General features: G+C 44.0%; 1 protein-coding gene across 1 annotated transcript in view; it reads left to right on the top strand.

The window, feature by feature from the left end:
• Nucleotides 1–18,372, top strand: part of mtss1 (MTSS I-BAR domain containing 1) — a 45,358-nt gene extending 26,986 nt beyond the window's left edge. The window contains exons 10-16 of the mRNA XM_056300897.1: nucleotides 134–241; nucleotides 730–827; nucleotides 3,044–3,122; nucleotides 3,362–3,535; nucleotides 7,167–7,301; nucleotides 9,032–9,188; nucleotides 13,806–18,372. Of these exons, the coding sequence (XP_056156872.1) occupies nucleotides 134–241; nucleotides 730–827; nucleotides 3,044–3,122; nucleotides 3,362–3,535; nucleotides 7,167–7,301; nucleotides 9,032–9,188; nucleotides 13,806–15,136 (2,082 nt within the window). The 3' untranslated portion in view covers nucleotides 15,137–18,372. The remainder of the gene's footprint in view (nucleotides 1–133; nucleotides 242–729; nucleotides 828–3,043; nucleotides 3,123–3,361; nucleotides 3,536–7,166; nucleotides 7,302–9,031; nucleotides 9,189–13,805) is intronic.
• Nucleotides 18,373–20,140: the final 1,768 nt, after the last annotated feature.

Here is a 20,140-nt window from a genome sequence, read left to right as displayed (position 1 = left end):
GTTTGGCCCCTGCTCTTCTGCTCTTTGGAGTTGTATACAATCAACATTTTGATATGTCAGGGCAATACTATGATTGATATTAATGTAATATAGGGTATTGTTTTGGTGTGTGTGTGTGTGTGTGTGTGTGTAGGACCATGAAATCAGCATGCTAGGAGAAGTGACCCACCTGCAGACTATTCTAGAAGACCTGACCAACCTTACAGCTGACCCTACTAAACTACCACCAGCCAGTGAACAGGTATACACACACACACACACACACACACACACACACACACACACACACACACACAGACAGCTCATCCTGCCAAACCTTCACCAGCCAGACTAGCATTCTTCTTCATTCCCCTGGCCCTTTTCCTCATCCCCCCAGGGTAACCTTGCCTTGCCTATCCTGTTCTGGAGTATAAGGGGGAGGCAGAGGTTGGTGGTAGTGGTGTAATCCTTTGTATTCATTCAGTAGCATTGTTCTACTAAAGAAAATAATATATAACGAAAGCTCGCCTCTGCACTACTGTATTCCCATGTGTACATTGTTTTTTTTAATTATTTGTTAAATCAAAAGCAAGGGAATAAAATGTGTTGAATGTTTTTCTGTCCAGACTCAGGACAAAAATGTAAATCAAGCGTGTAGCTGACAACTAAGGTTCCAGATCCCACCCCATGGTGGTCATTTTTTTCTCTCGTTTCTGGCGTTTATTTGGTGTGTGTGTGTGTGTTTCCCAGGTGATTCTGGACTTGAAAGGCTCTGATTTTAGCTACACCTACCAGACTCCTCCCGCCTCTCCCAGCAACACGCTGTCCAGGAAGAGCAGCATCAGCAGGTAACACACACACATCTGCCTGTCTGTCTCTCTGACTGTTTCTTCCCTTATCTTTGTCTTACTGTCGCTATCATTCGTCTCGCTATCTGTCAGCCTGTGTCTGTCTGTCAAGTTATGTATGTATTTTCTTAAGCATGGTAGTATTTGGTGACACCCTATAATGCCTGGGTAGCGCTTTTGTCTCATAATACGGAACAGTTGTATGCGATGATTTTTTTTTTCAATTGAGTAAGCAGGTAAATACTTGAAAACGAAGGTCTAGATAATGTAGGAAAAAAAATTGCACTATTCCTATATTACCTCCCCCATATCCAAAACAGGCTTTGTAACCCTCTCACCCATTCCCCCAACCTCTTAGTTTATCCTGTGCTGTAGGATATCATAAAATATAAACAGGAAAGAAATATGATTAAAAAAAATTAGAAAATAAATAATGTCTACACTATGTACACCACATATATGAACCCCCCCCCCCCCAAAAAAAAATTAGTGGTCGTTATCCTGTTAGACTAATCCAGAGGAGTTTCTGGAAGAGTTTAAATCTTATTGAAATATTGGATTAAGGACTCCCAAATAGAATAAAAAGTTTCAGTTTAACCCCTTAAACTGACTCTGTGATTTTATTTTTGAACACTTTTTATTATATTTGGTCAAACTCTTTCTCCATCTCGACGGCCATCATGTAATTAAATGCGTTGAGAAAAACCCCTGTCTCTGTGGCCGCCCTAGGCACTGGAACGAAGACAAAATTTTCTCTGTCACGGTACCTTATCAGCCATTCAGGAGACTTCTTTGCAAACTGCCGTCTCCAATGGTCCCCACTTGCTGTCAAGTCAGTCCACGAGGCTGTTAGGCAGAAGTGAGGAGGTGAATTCTTTTACAGTATCAAAATATAGCTACGGTGGCGCAGTGGTTAGCGCGGTTGCCTCACAGCAAGAAGGTCCTGGGTTCGAGCCCCGGGGTAGTCCAACCTTGGTGGGTCATCCCAGGTCATCCTCTGTGTGGAGTTTGCATGTTCTACCCGTGTCTGCATGGGTTTACTCCGGGAGCTCCGGATTCCTCCCACAGTCCAAAGACATGTAAGTCAGGTGAATTGGCCGTACTATATCATCCCTAGGTATGAATGTGTGTGTGTGTGTTGGCCCTGTGATGGCCTGGGTGGCCTGTTCAGGGTGTCTCCCCACCTGCTGCCCAATGACTGCTGGAATAGGCTCCAGCATCCCCGCGACCCTGAGAGCAGGATAAGCGGTTCAGATAATGGATGGATGGAAATATAGCTACCTCTTGCTAACCACTGTTCATGATTGCTTACCCCCACTTTAATGAGTACTTTATTCTCTCTAAATTCAAAAACATCAGGTCCCTTAACAAAGAAGGAGCACTAGAGAGTCTTAAGAGATTTCTATTCAAGTTGCATTCCTTTTCAAGATAACAGTTATGGAAATGTAATAATCGTTTTTGTTTTATTCTTCATTGAATTACCATCAACTGGGACACCAGAAATGGCAGTCTCAAAGCAAGGCTTCAGGTCCATACCCAAGACTTCTGACTGTGTGTTACAGTTTATTTTCTGAATGCTTAAACACCAGCAGTGATTCTTGAAGCACCATCTCTGAAACCATTAACATGTTAATTAATACATTTACCAAGCGGGCCAGACTGAACACACGTTCTCCGCTTTTCACTCAGTTTTTAATTTTAACACTTTTTGTACAAATGTTAACACAGCTCAATGCTTCACACTCAGTTTGCAATATGGCCGGACCCACCAAGAAGGCGAGATTTAGCCTAAAGTTTTTCTGTTCTTTTTTTTCTACTGCGCTTTTGTTATTTGAGGAGTGTTTGAAAATTTTGAGAAAAAAAAAAAACGTTCCCCCTTTATTTGTATTGGTAGTGTGTCATGTTCTGAATACACATCCATACTTTACACATTTTGATACCTGTGTGTGTACGTGTGTTTACTACATGTATGACAATACTTTATTGCAAACTGTTATAGCCTGCACACAGAAAGAGCAGAAGCCACAAGTGTTTTTCATTTATACTATCAGTGTGTAGTTGGTGTTTACAAATTATGGTTTGTGTATACCGTATTGATGCAAAAACAAATTTTTTCAGGACATGTGTTACATGTTTCGTCAGTGTTGCAGTGCATTTTAGCAAGTCTTGATCTAGATATACATTGATTTTGTGACTCTCTCGCTCTACTTCCACAGTAACTACCAGTCTAGCTCAGTAAGACATGTCCCCTCCTTGGACTCCATCAGCTGTGCTGTGGATGGAATACACATGCAGGTAACACACCTCAAAGTAGAACACATATACACACGCACACACACACTTCATCAGTTATGCTGTTAATGAGATACACATTCAGTTAAAACGAAACACACTCAGATGTCTCATCAGCTGTGCTATGGACTGAATACACATTGAGGATGAACACCAGCCATGTGTATGCGTGCACACTCTCACACACAATCAAAGATGCACACACTTTCGCACCAACAGCTCTAATTCTCTCCTGTGTATAGCGCTGCTCCTCCCCATATCTGCTGATTGGCACTGACGAAACTGGGCGGTCCCTCAGCGAGGGGAACTCTCCCTCTCGGCACAGTCGTCACGGCAGCCGTGGTCGCTGCGGTTACGTTGCCGGCCGTGCCCACCCTGCGCCGAGCCGCCACATTAGCCGCAGGGAAATGACAAGCGTGAGAACGAAATCAACCCCCTCCCCCCCCAGACTACTTCCCTGTATCTTACCATTTATCTTCTTGTTTGCTTCCATTGGTCTCCATTCTTCTGTGTGTCCACCTGACATGTTCCCAAGTCCATTTTTATTTCCAAAATACATGTTGGTACACATTAGTTAACACTCGTTTCAGAGAGGGTACCGTTTTTTCTTCGCCCAGCTTGCATAGTGGTAAACACAATCGCTTTTCGGTTATTTTATTTATGTATTTATTTTTATTCCCCCCCCTTTTTCCTCCCCAATTGCATCAGGCCAATTACCTCACTCCTCCAAGCCATCCCGGTCGCTGCTCCACCCCCTCTGTCGACCTAGGGAGGGCTGCAGACTATCACATGTCTCCTCCGATACATGTGGAGTCACCAGCTGCTTCTTTTCACCTGACAGTGAGGAGTTTCGCCAGGGGGACTTAGCGCATGGGAGGATCACGCTATTCTCCCCGGTTCCCCCTCCCCCCTGAACAGAGGCCAGTGCAGTGACCAGGACACATACCGACATCTGGCTTCCCACCCGCAGACATAGCCAATTGTGTCTGTAGGGACGTCCGACCAAGCCGGAGGTAACACGGGGATTCGAGCTGGTGGTCCCCATGTTCGTAGGCAATGGAATAGACCGCCACACCACCCAGACACCCACTTTTCAATTACTTTTATGTATATGTAGAGGTGTAGCAAACTTGTTTAAGTGCTTATGTTTGATTCCTTGTTTTTATTTATTTAGTAGTGTTGTGGAAAAGGACTAAATATGTGGAAAAGGACTAAATATATATATATATATATATATATAACTTTTTCAGGCCAATTAAGTTAAAATCACTACTCAGATGTCGGGTCTCTCTTCATGTTGAGTGTCGACTAAAGAGAGAATGGCGTATTTCCAAACGATACCTATTAAACGTTAGCCCAAGATGCATCATTACATCAGATCCATCTAGTTTTATCTGGTTCCACTGTTTGTAACTTGACACTCCATGTATCTCTGGCCTCATTTCATCCAAGTGTCCCATTAGCTCTTCTCATTACATGGCTTTCTTGTCCCTTCATACTGCTATTTCCCTTGTACCTCTGCCCGACTTACTGATACCGCCACTTCTTGTGTCCCAGTCTGCAGTGTTGTATCTGTACTGTAGTGTGTCAGTTGTCATGAAAATATGGTTGTTGTCTGAATATATATGTACTTGGTTTAGTGTTTAAATGCCCCTTGCTCTTGTTCTGTGTTTGTGTTATATTGGAGTGTCCTGTGTGTGTGTTTGTAGTTATGTATATGTTAGTCATGTCAGTTCTTTGTTGTCAATCATAGCTTTGAATTTATCGATCTCTAAATGTATATGTCTGTCTAATGTCTGTTTCCCATTGCATTATGGGTGTCTGTCTTTATGGAGATGTTGAGGGTGTAGTTGGTGCTCTATTTATCCGTAATACTTACGGATTCAAAATTAAGATACTCCTTTTTAATCAAGGTGCTCCCAGGTAACTGACTAAAACGTCACTAATTTATTCAGACAAACTCATGACCATCTCTCTGATAGTCTCCAAATACTATCTAATATTTTCAGGCTCATTTGAAATACTTTAATCATCATTACTGTAGATCCTGTTCATTAAGTGTCCGAGAGCTAGTGATCCTTATGGGAAGCACTGGAGACGGCTGCTGTGACTGTGAGGCCAGACGTTAGAGAGGCAGGCATGTGATCAGACGGTCACTAGTTCTAACCCAGACTGGTGGGATAAAATATGTGTGGAAATGGATGATTAGCACGAGTTCCTCGCTTTATAAGTGAGAGCGAAGCGGAGCTGCTCAGTGGCCTACAGGGGAAGACTGTGGTTGAACGGGGAACCTCCCAGTGGTCAGCAGTAGAAGACTGGCCTTACTGGGTAGCTCCCAGGTTTGAACATGTGACATTTTGAGAAAGTGAAGCCGTGGGAGTTTGCTGATGTGAACTTAATGATTGGTTAGTTTGATAAGGAAAAAAAAACTTTTGGGAGGTCATAGCATAAAGAAGTTTTTTTCATGCATTTAATCTGGTTTTAAAAAATTGTACTCCCATAAAGAGGATCACAAAATTTTATTATTGGGCTGCACAGTGGCCCAGGGGTTAGTGTTTTCGCCTCACAGCAAGAAGGTCCTGGGTTCGAACGCTGGGGTTGTCCAACCTTGGGGTCATCCCAGGTCGTCCTCTGTGCGGAGTTTGCATGTTCTCCTCATGTCTATGGTGGGTTTCTCCAGGTGCTCTGGTTTCCCTCACCATCAAAAGAAACATGCATGTTAGGGTAAATACTCCTGTGTGTGCCCTTGACCAAGGCATGGCAAGACGCGCTGGAGTTGGTCCCTGGGCGCCGCACAGCAGCTGCCTATTGCTCCTAGCTACACAGCTAGGATGGGTTAAATGCAGAGAGGAATTTCCCCACAGGGTAATGTTTGTTTATGCCAAGTAGTAAGATGGATGCCAACATCAATGCCTTTTTGTGCCATCGTACTTGCAGATGACAGATACTGTGGGGCAGCATGACTTGTACAATGTCATTTTGGATCAGAAATGTGTTGTTAATGTTTTACTATCAGTGGATATGTCAGTATCTCTGTGACTGGGAATGGATTCCTGTGTTTATTACTGTTGTAAGTAAATGTCTGTCTAGTCAACTTAAAAATATGACGGGATGTTTTGATGTGAATTACTATATCCTACAACACTACATTTCCATTTCAGGTGAAGGTGGCTGTAATTGAGCATTTAGTGTCACTAAAATGTCAAACATTCACTTGGAATGAAGTTCCCCATTAAAAGCTACCAGCATTGGTTTGATGTGACGCTGTCAATCTGTCAGTCACAGAAGGCGTAACTGAATTCAGCAGTCTCATTTTCAAACAGAACTCCTCAGTTAAATCTGGGTACAACAGTTCTACATTTGTCTTTTGGGTTTCTTCTAAAAGGCTGGTTTGCATTATTTCCATGTCTCAGTAAAACAAAGGTGTACAAAGAGCTGCCGCCTTGCAAATAGCTTTGCGCTTTGACTTTACTGTTAAGGTAATTATGCCAACAATCCTTTGCTAAATGTCAAAAAAGAAAGTTTGTCCACAATTTTTCACATATGTGGTAAAATAACTAAAATTTGAAATGTTAAGAAATCCCTCTACATAAAGTTGTCCTCCTCAAACCTCTTTTAAATACCCAAAGTTAGGCTTGAATTTAACCTGCTAACACACAGAAGAAGCCATTGTGGATGTCTCTGTTATCACAGGCTCTACATTCAACAGTGCTGCATAATATTCAAATTAAACTCAAATATCGCTATTCTCAGCTTTGTCAATTCAGAGAGTTGGTATTGGACTATCTGGAAGAAAATTTCTTCATTGGCTTTTATGTATGAATTTTCATAGGGTGTGAAACCATTAGTTTAAGATAAAATGTTTTCCAAAAATGCTGTACAAAAAATATTTTTTTGGCACCATGTTGGATAAAGTTGTGATAAGGACATTCTGTGATGGCTGCTTTTGGATTATATACATTTTGTTTTAATTAATTTAACATTAGAATTGCAGTCTTGGTATTTACTTGGTGATTAATTGATTACCAAATGTCTCCATTAATGCAGGATGCTCTGGGTTCCACCAATCAGCTGGCTCCCTGGTCTGGATCAGGGGGTGGAGAGAATGGCTCTTTGGCGACCCCACATATTCCCTACACACACCACGGCGAGAGGGCCCGCGCAATGTCAGCATCGGCAAAGGTAATAACTCCCTGCAAAATGAAGTCCTTACTGCTCGCTACACAGATGGAAATACACGCACACACGCACACAAACAACAGCCACACAGTAACCAGTCTGTAGGTGATTAGTCTCTGGATTTGCCAACTGCCTTCATTCAGCATATGCTTACTCATCTGTTAAGTGCTGATGTTATGAGTGCAGACCAGCCACTAGATGACAGTCAAAACCAGCCGTTAAGAGCATGTAACTCAGCCTGGAACCACCAATATGTTTAGTCCACCCCAGACACATTCACATAGGGTCCCCGCGGATCATTAAAGTCTTGGATTTATTTATTTATTAATCCAAGGTCTACATTTTTTTTTTAAATGTCTGGAATTTTAGGAAAGGGGGCATTAATTTTTTTCTGGGGCAGAACAAATGAGTGTATATCTATTTTTTGTTTTTTTATATTCCACAATAGCCCGACAATTGCTGCAAGCAATGTACAATGCATTTGCACTAAATAGCGTACACTAGACCACCAGGGGCAGTGGGACTGAGAGGCAGTAGCTAGCTAGCGGGCGACAGATGAGGCGACAAAAAAAAAAGGGTAAATGTAAATTCAATCTGAAATGTTTGGAGGATGACCAATATCGTCGGTGGCTTAAACAATCCAGCAATTCTTACGAGGCATGATGTGAACTTTGTCGCAAAACGTTCAAATTGGTGACAACGGGTTGTACAGCACTAGATTCTCATGAAATCGGAAAAGCACAAACACTATGCGAGCACTCGAGAAAGCACGTTGGCCTTGAGTCATACGTTGAGCCCGTCGGTAGCTTGGCTGCTCGTATTAACGTTTAGAGCTAATTTGTCTGCTGCTGCAAATATGTCCGCCTGAGCTACAGGCTCCGTAACTACCACTGCTCAGCTGAGCGGTCAACAGACAGCATCCAGCTTTTCTCCGATGGCCACGTTGAAGGCAGTAATACTATGGGTACTGAGTGTCCAAAAGATAACTTCACAGAACTAGCAGAGAATACTGCAGGGATGAAAATGGCAACGCTAATAACAAAACCCAACACACTGGGGAGACGAGCAGTGGCAATAAAGATGCTACATGGTGAAATTGATAAGACGGCTGATGAGCTGCGACACGTCATGAGACACAGCGTCCATTGACAGACAGGGTCAAATAAACGTCAGACTCTTTGTGTCAGAGGGTGTGAGAAGAAAATACACATACGTTTGGTTTAGATTGTCAACTTTTGACCTGTCGCTATAATGCCCTCTTATGTGTATGTGATACTGTTGTTTTCCATTTAACTGAGTCTACTTCCATACTTTTATTGTCATTAATTGACAAGGCTGTTGTCAGGTAATTTGCAAGAAAATTGCTTTTATATTCATATTCAGTATAACTCAACAGCAGTGTATAATGTCTAGTCAGTTTGTCGATTTTTTTTCTTTATTTTTTTGCTGTGGAAATGGTATTTTTTCCATTTAGAAGTATTTAAAAAGGTCTTAAAAGTCATTAAATTTGTACTTTAAAAGTGTGCAGAAACCTTGTCACATTACACCCTCTTCTCTCATGGCTTTTCTTTCCTCACATCATTTATTCTTTATCTCTTATACCCTCTGTTTTTTCCTCTTCTCTTCCCCTCTCTTTTCATATAAGGTCTTTGAGATTTGTAATTGGTTTTGAAGAACAAGACTCACCTCTATCATAAAACACTCATAAATACTCTCTCTCCTTCTGTCTGCAGTCTTGTTCGGCCAGGGAGCAGTTAGCCCTGACATTAGGGGTTGGACGGCTGAACTCAGACACTCAGCGGAGCAGCAGAGACTCCCTGCACTGTTCCAGTGGCTACAGCACCCAGACGACCACACCCTCCTGTTCTGAAGACACCATACACTCACATGGTGAGTGTATACACACACACACACACACACACACACACACACACACTCACAGACCACCACCCAATCCTCTTCTGAAGATACCATGTGCTCACAAAATCAGACACTGGTACACACACAGACCACCACCCAATCCTCTTCTGAAGATACCATGTGCTCACAAAGTCAGTACACACACACACAGACCACAACCGAATTCTATACTGAAGATATCATGTGCTCACAAAGTCAGTACACACACACACCCTCTCTCCACACTGGTACACACACAGACCACAACCGAATTCTATACTGAAGATATCATGTGCTCACAAAGTCAGTACACACACACTCTCCATACTGGTACACACACAGACCACAACCCAATCCTATTCTGAAGATACCATGTGCTCACAAAGTCAGTACACACACACATGTACACACAGGTTGGTCAGACTATCACAAATTCATGTTCCGAAGACATACACTCACGCAGTTGGTACACACAGACATACATAGAGAGCGAGAGTTTTTCGGTGCACACACACACAGTGTTTTAAATGGGCATTTATACTGCACCTGTACTGATACAAATGCTACCCAGACACAACTGCCTCAACACTGAGTTGGCAGACCAGTGCAGTCATATAAATCTACCCGTGTTTACTGATGTAGCTCACCTGTTGGACAGTGCACCTGTCTGCTCGTATGGCTGTGTGGACAGTCTCATTGGTCGGCTGGCTTCACAGTAGCTTGCTTACCTGGCCTAGTCAGATGTCTGGATACCCAATTGGTTTGCTTCCTGGCTGGCTGGTTGACTGAATGAATGGTTATTCATCTGGCTAAATGACTGTTTATTTGGCTGAATGGCCAATGGGTCTGTCTGATTTGGGTCTCTTTGTTATGTTGTTGTTGTGGGTTGGGTATCATATGCTCTCTTTCTGTTCTGCTGTAGATCTGTCATTTCGCCTCTTAACTAGTTTTCTTTACTTGCATATTGTACTATTTTACTTGTTCTCTTTCTGTTTCATTGGTTAAATCTCCATCCTTTTTTTCCAGCTATAAAGAGAGAACCTCCACTATATGGTAGGTCTCTGCGTGCCTGTCCCTCTTTGCCTGTTTGCCCCTCTTTCTCCATTTGTGCCTTTTTTCCTCTTTTTCTCTGCCCTTGTTTCTCTACTTGTCTGTCTACCACTGATTTCTGTGCTTTCCTACCTATATTTGTTTTACTTGTGTGTCTGTCTTTATGTTGACCTGCTTTTTTTCCTGCCTTTTTTCAGACTGGCTTCCTGTCTCTTTACCTCTTTGCCTGCCAGTCAACCAGGCTGCCTGCCTGTCTTTTTCTCTGAATGCCTGCCTGCTTGCCTACCAGCCTGGCTTTTGTTCACCATTCTACAGTTAAAAAAGGCCACGCAACTGTAGCATTATTAAAAAAAAAAGAAAAAAAAAGGAAATAACTGAGTCAGGTTAGGGCTCTAAAATGGCCTTACAGCAACAGCCATTACATCAGTCAAACTTTTCATATATTTTACTTTGTCAGCGTAGTTTCTTTGTGGGACTGTTCCCTAATCATGTTGCGTTGCTTTCTCTCTGGACACTTGTTCACAAAAATGGATATTATCACAAAATCTGAAAGAGAGGGGCGTCCGGGTAGCGTAGCGGACTATTTCGTTGCCTACGGCTTGGTCGGGCATCCCTACAGACACGATTGTCCGTATCTGCGGGTGGGAAGCCGGATGTGGGTATGTGTCCTGGTTGCTGCACTAGTGCCTCCTCTGGTCAGTTGGGGCGCCTGTTCAAGGGGGAGGGGGAACTGGGGGGAATAGTGTGATCCTCCCACATGCTATGTCCCCCTGGTGAAACTCCTCACTGTCAGGTGAAAAGAAGGCTGGCGACTCCACATGTATCGGAGGAGGCATGTGGTAGTCTGCAGCCCTCCCCGGATTGGCAGAGGGGGTGGAGAAGCGACCGGGACAGCTTGGAAGAGTGGGGGAATTGGCTGGGTACAATTGGAGAGAAAAAGCGGGGAAAAGTCCCCCCTCTCCCAAAAAAAAATCTGAAAGAGATTATTGTTCCTTTGAATGGCAATTGGATAACTTAAGTCAAATGTTTCATCATGACCTCTTAACAAATGTGTGTGTGTGAGTAATCTTTCAGGTGACCTTAAGCATAAAAATGGAAAAGGAAATGTGTTTAAGTGTGAAACCTTTGTAAAGGCTGCCATTGTGGATGTGTGCATCTAACTTAATTATGTATGAAATGCACTGATACACCTTGGACGTGGTGTGTGTGTTAAAAAGAGTTGTTATGGTGGAAAGGGTAAACACTACAGGCTGTCACTGGAATATCAAGGAGAAATGTTCATCCATTAACTGGACGTTCATTTTTCTGTTTGAAGACGTTGTGATGGTTCCCCCGACATGCCACCCTGATCCAGTCCCATGAAAGTGTGTGGTAGAAGTTCTGTGAAAGTGTGGGATAGAAGGGACGGTCTCAGCCTGGGTCACCTCTGGTCCAGTTCAGGGAAAACAGAGGTGGCCCGGGTGGGTGATGTCATGTTCAGAACACACCCAAAGAATGTGTGCTCTGAACGGCTGTCTACACTCAGGTCCTCTTTCAAAAAGAGGTGCGACCCTACCACGGGGGTAAATAGTGAGGTTTCTCTGCCCAACATCAGAAGTGAAGATGTTTTACTATCTTGATGACTGAAATGAATCAGTGTAGACCCTCACTTGAACGTTAATTAAACACATGCACAAACACAAACAGACCAGAACAGTCAGTTGAGTCAGGGATATATTTTTCTCTTCCCGTGCCCTCTGTATGAGAAACACAAGGAGAGTTAGATATACAGTGGTGTTTGCAAGTTTGTGAACCCTGTAGAATTTTCTATATTTCTCTATAAATATGACCTAAAACATCTCCAGATTGTCACACAAGTCCCTAAAAGTAGATCAAGAGAAACCAATTAAACAAATGAGACCAAAATATTATACTTGGTCATTTATTTATTGAGGAAAATGATCCAATATTACATATCTGTGAGTGGTAAAAGTATGTGAACCTGTAGGATTAGTGGTTAATTTGAAGGTGAAATTAGAGTGAGGTGTTTCCAATCAATGGGATGACAATCAGGTGTGAGTGGGCGCCCTGTTTTATTTAAAGAACAGGGATCTATCAAAGTATGGTCTTCACAGCACCTGTTTGTGGAAGTGTATCATGGCAAGAACAAAGGAGATTTCTGAGGACCTCAGAAAAATCGTTGTTGATGCTCATCAGGCTGGAAAAGGTTACAAAACCGTCTCTAAAGAGCTTGGACTCCACCAATCCACAGTCAGACAGATTTTGTACAAATGGAGGAAATTCAAGACCATTGTTACCCTCCCTAGGAGTGGTCAACCGTCAAAGATCACTCCTACAGCAAGGTGTGTAATAGTCGGCCAGGTCACAAAGGAACCCAGGGTAACCTCTAAGCAACTAAAGGCCTCGTTCACATTGGCTAATGTTCATGAGTCCACTACCAGAAGAACACTGAACAACAATGGTGTGCATGGCAGGGTTGCAAGGAGAAAGCCACTGGTCTCCAAAAAGAACATTGCTGCCCGTCTGTAGTTTGCTAAAGATCACGTGGACAAGCCAGAAGGCTACTGGAAAAAAATGTTGTGGACGGATGAGACTAAAATAGAACTTTTTGGTTTAAATAAGAAGCGTTATGTTTGGAGAAAGGAAAACACTGCATTCCAGCATAAGAACCTTATCCCATCTGTGAAACATGGTGGTGGTAGTATCATGGTTTGGGCCCGTTTTGCTGCATCTGGGTCAGGATGGCTTATCATCATTGATGGAACAATGAATTCTGAATTATACCAGTGAATTCTTAAGGAAAATGTCAGGACATCTGTCCATGAACTGAATCTCAAGAGAACGTGGGTCATGCAGCAAGACAACGACCCTAAGCACACAAGTCGTTCTACCAAAGAATGGTTAAAGAAGAATAACGTTAACGTTTTGGAATGGCCAAGTCAAAGTTCTGACCTTAATCCAATCGAAATGTTGTGGAAGGACCTGAAGCGAGCAGTTCATGTGAGGAAACCACCAACATCCCAGAGTTGAAGCTGTTCTCTACGGAGGAATGGGCTGAAACTCCGCCAAGCTGATGTGCAGGACTGATCAACAGTTACTAGAAATGCTTAGCTGCAGTTATTGGGGCACGGGGGGTGGGTGTCACACTAGATACTGAAAACAAAACTTCACATACTTTTGCCACTCACAGATATGTAATATTGGATAATTTTCCTCAATAAATAAATGACCACGTATAATATTTTTGTCTAATTTGTTTAACTGGGTTCTCTTTATCTACTTTTAGGACTTGTGTGAAAATGTGATGATGTTTTAGGCCATATTTATTCAGAAATATAGAAAATGGTAAAGGGTTCACAAACTTTCAGGCACCACTGTATATGCCTCTGCTGCCTGTGCGTGTTAATGTGTTTGCATACAAATGCTTTAATCTCTTAGAGAAGGTCATGTGTATTTTAATATTGTGAAAGAACTAATAGCTTTCTTTTTCACTCTCTCTCTCCAATTTATCTGCCCCCCCTCTCCTTTTCTATTCCTCTTTTCTCCTACCTCCTGCAGTTGACTTGGAGTCTATCTCTCTCCATTGTGGCGAGGCAGACTCCATCTCACTCCATCATGTCCATCTTCATGGCAATAGCCAGTCGGATTTCGACAAGTCATCAACCATCCCGAGGAACTCTGACCTCAGCTTCCAGTACAAGAAGCTTCTGCAGTCCAAACGACCTGCCTCCACCGTCAGCCTGCTGGCCGACGGCAGTCAGTCTGAGCTGATTGGTGGGAGCCTCCGCCAGTCCCAGTCTCACACAGCGACCATCAGGCGGAAACCATCGTCCAAGCCAGCATATCGTAGAGGAACGATAAGTGGAGGTGTCCCAATCCCCATCTGCACTCCCCAGGTCCCTCTCAAGGCATTAGCAGGAGGAGGAGGAGGAGGAGGAGCCAACAGTGGAAGTGATGAGAATGTGTTTGTTATTCCTTCTTCAGGAGGAGGCCAGGTAGTAGTAGGAGGTTTGGGTCACAGCAAGCTGTGCACCTCCACACAGAGCCTCAGCGCCTTGCCTCCTTCCTCCTCTACCTCCTGCTCATCTTCTTCTTCATCGCCATACTACCAACTGGTCCCAGGCCAGATGCCCATCCCGGTGCCTGTGCCCACTGTGCCCTCCCTCCCAGCAGAGGGTGGCACTGCCAAACAGCAGCATAACAACCTGCAGCCGCAGCAGCAACAGGGACAGTTACACACACAGCAACAACAGCAGCAGTTCATAAACCAACAACTAAATCAACAGCAACAATTTCAGCAACAGCAACTCAACACACATCAACAGCACTACCAGCAGTCTCAGCAGATTCAACCACAGGTCAGTCAGCAGCAACTACAGCAACAGCTGCACCGGTCGCTGTCCCAGCAACCTCAAACACAACAGCAACACCATCATCAACAACAGTACCAGCAAAGGCAATCAGTTGAACAACCAAACCAACTACAGCAACTACAATCGCATTTTAAACACCCGCAGCAACAATTGCTGTCTCCACAACCCCAACACCAACAGTATCAACAACAAATTCAGTATCAAGAACAACAATACCAACAACACCAGAAACAACTGCTCCACCAGCCCGATCACCAATCTCAGCCCCATCATCCTGTTCCAGCTGCCCAAGGAGAGGGTGCTGAAGTGGGGCACATCGCTCACAACCAGCCCCACGCTCCATTCCTGACCCAGAACCCAAATCCAGGGCAGCTGTCCAAGGACGAAGGAGGAGGAGCAGATGGAGGAAGAGGAGCTAGAGATATGGCTAACATGATCAGAGGCGTAAAACTCCGAAGGACAGTGACAAATGACCGCTCCGCCCCTCTCCTGCCCCCACCGACAAATCACAAATGACTGGCTCCAATGCTGTTAAGCTTTTAGTTTAGGGGGGGATGCCAAAAAATGAGCGTGTGTATAGAGATTTACACCACTCAGACAAACCCATCAGCCCATGCGTATAGCATGTGACACACAAATACACTTGCGCACACACACACACAAACACACATTGTATGTTGTTAAACAGACAGATTGTGGCGCTTCAGAGCTGCACACAGACATTTACACACATCTGTCAGTGGACCTCATTGTGTGTTACTTTTGATTTTTTTCAAAGCTCTGCTTCCTCATTGATTCTTTAGAATTCTGTTTTTAATGTCGCTAAATAGAAACAAACCCTTTCTTTTCTCTTTTTTTTGCCATTATTTGTGTTGTTTGCATTTTAGTTATGGATAAGGTTTTGTTTGAGTTAGTCTTACCAGCTCAGAGTGTCCCGTAGCTTTGTGTCAACGGTTGATTCGTTGTTATTATTAGAATATATTTGCTGTTCAGGTGATCCTATGTGGGCTGTTAGTTAACCAGACATGGACCAGTCAGCAAATCAAATGGTGTCTCCAATCCAGAGACATTTCAGTCACCAGATGGGAGGGGTTAGCAATTATGGAGCAAATCCAACTAGTCCTCCTCTGTAATATCACAATATTATCATATTGCTGCAACCAAAAGGGTTAAGGACCGAGTATCATTGTTGTTCAGACCTGAATATTTTGTAAACTTTGCACTATTCTAAGAAGTTAAAGCATCCGCCTGCTCAAAACAGCGTTGGGAGTATTTGGAGATTGTAGGAAAACGAGGTGTCCTTGGGGATTGAAGTGTTTGTCTTATTTGCATATTGAGTTCAAGGTCAGTCTGACTCATTCAGATGACCTCCCGTGTCCAGATGCTCTCAGCTTCTGCCGGGGGCTGTACCCGGTGACTGGTCATCGGGGCTCTTCTCTAATCCATCTACGCCGCCCCTGTCAGACGCCACGCGGTGATCCGGTCAACACCAGCCGTTGTGGAAAGGAGGTCAGATGATGCTGTGGGACCCGTGTCTCCTGCTGTGTAAACACCTTGCTCTGTTAATACGAGCATTAGGAGGACGTTGATGCATGGGTGACCTTCAGAGGCTGAGTTGTGGCGGTAGACGGAGTGGCAGCTGGGACAGAAAAGAAATTGTTAACATAGCAGGCTATGAGGAACAAAATCATGAAAAAGAGTAGTTGGTTAAATAGACCCGTCATGGAAAATTGAGAAAGCGTCTCCCCTGGTTTTGAGGAATGTGCAGCCATGTTTGAGTATGGCGAACAAAAGGAAAGATTGTTGAAACAATACTGTCCCTTTAAACTTGTTTTTTTAACTCCTTTGTTTCGGTGCTGTCAGGCAGAAGGTGATTATTTAAGTCTTTTAGTGTTTTCAGTCTTCCAGTGTGGTGGAAGATGCATCTCATATCCTTTGGCATCCACTCTCAAAATACCAGATGATTTCTGGGTAACGTGGGTCTTTGTACTTGATACTTAGTGAGGACAAGTTTGTGTTTGGAGTAGGGTGAGAAATGACAGCAACCACACAGTCATTTATCAGCTTTTGGCTGTCAGAGTCCAGCCTCAGTTGATTTGTACAGGTGACCAAGCCATTACTTTAAAGTCATATCTTACTCTGCAAGTCCAACGAGAGACTGGCGGCAGGTTTCAGGACGCACCAGATACTGTTTCCTGGAGACAAACGTTTCCGACCCTTGGCTGGAACCGGTTCAAATGTTTATATTGATAACGACAGAAGAAGAAAACGCCTTGTTATATCTGTTTTAGTTTATTATGTGATCGATGTAGCCGAGTGATTGATCGGACTGAATAAGTATGTATATATTAGTGCGACTATTCCCGGGAGAGATCTCTATATTGTGTATAAATCTCGATTGTATTTTTTGTTGATCATTGACGAGTAGAGCATATTAAAGAGATATGGCACTGGCATCATTTCTGTCAACGTATTTTTGTACAAAATGTTTAAAAAAAAAAACCCGACCAGCCGACTGATGATCAGCTGTTCAACGGATCAGCTGGGAGGATACCTGCACGACTCCAGGGACTGTAAAACTGATCTGAGCTCAGTGCTCTTCACTTCCACACAGAACGGACCGAAGAGCGACTACGTTCAGATCTGAACAAAGGACTTTCTTCTTCTTTTTTTTTCCTTTTGAAAAGAGGAAGATATGGACAGAATGTAGAATGACAGTTGTTTTTTGTTTTTGTTTTTTCATTGCTTAAATCCACCAGGGGATCAATAATAATAATACTTTGACAGCTGATGGTTTGGATGTTGTTTTTCCTCCGGTGTCGTACTGTCTTCTAATGGCTTTGCTGCATTCAAATGAGAGGCCCACTGTTAAGGTGGGGTCTTCAGAGGAATTGTATTCATCACTTGTATCGTACGAAGATGCGAGCCCAGTGTTGCATTATCATCTCCACGTCGCTCTGTTGACCCAACAGGTGGCGATTGTAAATACTGAACGGTGTCCTCTTTTAGTATCGCCAGAATTACAGTGAGGACATTAGGAAAATGTAGCTGGTACTGCGTCATCAGGCTGGTTAGCGATAGAGTGACATAGTGGAGTCTATCTGGCTGACGCCGAAAACAGCTGTGACAAAAAGCTTCCCTTGCCTGACCTCTGGGGACGAATGTTAACAACCAGTCCATTTTCTGAAGCTCACCATGTGAGCTGGTATGAGGACCAATGTATGTCTCGGCTCCAGAGGAGACCCTTTAAGATAAAAATTATGCAAAAGATAAAGAATAAAGACCCCCCCCCCCGACAGAGACACACACACACTGTGTTTCTGATATTCAGTGTATACCCACTTGTCAGTTTCACCTCTTGCCTCCACGATGAGAACAGTGCATTTCTGTTGTGACACCGGTCCCTGTTAAAAAGACTCGGGCTGACTTGTGACTCCTCACACACTCGCGGAGTCGCACTCAAAACGCTCTCTTTCCATCTCGCCCTGTCTTGTATGTGCGTGAGCACTCGTGAATAAAGCCTGTTTCTGCTCAAGGTCCTGACTGATTCAATTTCAGAGTGGTTCTTTGTGTGTGTGCGAGCGCCCTGCCCCACCCCACCCTCACCAAAATTACACCCTAGGGATGATGGGTAATTGCTGAAGAGCTTAAATCCCAGTGAGTCTTTTGGCGGAGGGAAGATCTTATCGCATCGCTGGTTCATCGCTGCCTTCCCTGCACCGTGAGACTCACCAGTTCCCCTAAAATGCCGGCTCGCCACCCGGAACCAGGCCGCAGGGTTGCCTGTGGCCAGCGCCGTACGAAGGAAGTGAAGCCGTGTTTCACAGCCTCTTGGTTGTCACAGACCACTTCAGCATTGGGGGTTTCTTTGTACGTTTCTCGGACAGGGGCGTTGGATTTAGTTCTCATTGAAACTGCCTGTGTGAGCAGGGCATGGCACTAAACCTCGCCAGGGCGAAGGATTTCATTTCCACTTGTCTTTTTTTTTGGCGCGACGGTCAAATGTCCCTACATGTCAGATGGTGAGGTGGCAGAGCACAGGTTCTGCTTGGAAAATGACGTGTGTGTGTGTGTGTAAGAGAGAGAGAGTCAAGAGAAACTGAAGTACCCACTAACACATTGTGTAATATGACAAACAGGTGCGGTAAAATATTCCGGCGAGTCTTTGTGCGCCGGCTGTATCGCCTTCCGACCAGAGACAAAGGGACAGACGGAGCGTGAGGTGGTGTAGCTGTGGTTGGTGTGGTGCCAGTGGTCACACAAGGGATAATGATTTCAAATTCCACTGGACAGAGGGAGGGAAAGTTGGGGAAAAAAAAGGACTGCGAGAAGGAAAAACGTTCGTCACCGTTCCCGTCGCTCAGCAAACACACCTACTGTAGTGACTCACTCTTCCTTATCTGTCCATCCCTCTCTCCTCTTTACGGCCTCTTTCCCGCCAGACGAGAGGATCCCTGCGTTTATCGTCTCCTCTCCTACGCGCCCTCCCTTCCTCCTGCCCTTGCTTTCGTCTCACCTGACCCGTTTATGTGTGTGTATGCACACGCACGTGAGAGCGAGAGAAAGAGAGACAGAGAGAGAGCGAGAGAGTCAGAGGCCATTATCATAACTGTGCTCGTGTTCAGCCTAAGTCTGAGAATTTGTCTCTGTCCACCTCAACAGTGTTTTCATGTCTGTGGCAGGTTAACTCTATACCCTCTTTTGTTCAGTCGAGTGTGTGTGAAACACACACACACACACACACACACACAGAAACCATGCCAAACATTAGCGCCACTTGATGCTCTCAGGCAGCAGGTGGGTGACGAGGGGCTCAAATTACAGAGACTCTTAGCACTCACATACACACACACACACACACACACACACACACACACACACGGCTATTCTGCACCATTAACCCAGAGACCTGCACGCTCACAAATCACTCCGTACCCTTTCATCTTTAGAGACCCACTCACTTTTCAGACATACACAACTAAGCAGACGCACCTGCGCCACACTTCATCAGACATACCGAGAGCGTGTGTGTGTGTGTGTGTGTTTGTGTGTGTACCTGTATGTCTGCATTGCCTTTTTTCCTGTCAATCAATGAATCAAGTTGCATTTTATATAGCGCTTTTTTAGCTGCAACAGCCACTCAAAGCAGAAAACATCTGGTAAATCACCTTTTATTGCGCTCAACTAGCATGACACTGTTTACGGGATGGTAGAGTCTGGTCTACTCAATAAACACCATATATGAGAGAGAGAGATGCTGTGTTCTTGCCGGCAAGGCCGCGGAACCATAAACTTATTGCTACTGTTGTTTGATATCATAATCATTGTTGTTGCTGTTATTACAATCATTTGTGCTGTTGTGTTACATGCTTTGGCAATATGTACAAAAACGTCATGCCAATAAAGCAAATATTGAACTGAATTGAATTGAACTGAGAGAGAGAGAGAGATTTGAATCATCACTTATCCAAGGCATTTAGAAAATGCCCCCTTCTCTTTCTATGTCCTTTTCCTTCTTTG

This window comes from Lampris incognitus, chromosome 2 (genome assembly GCF_029633865.1).
Source record: "Lampris incognitus isolate fLamInc1 chromosome 2, fLamInc1.hap2, whole genome shotgun sequence".
NCBI classification, from domain to species: Eukaryota; Metazoa; Chordata; class Actinopteri; order Lampriformes; family Lampridae; genus Lampris; species Lampris incognitus.
This window is presented reverse-complemented; position numbering and strand designations above follow the sequence as displayed.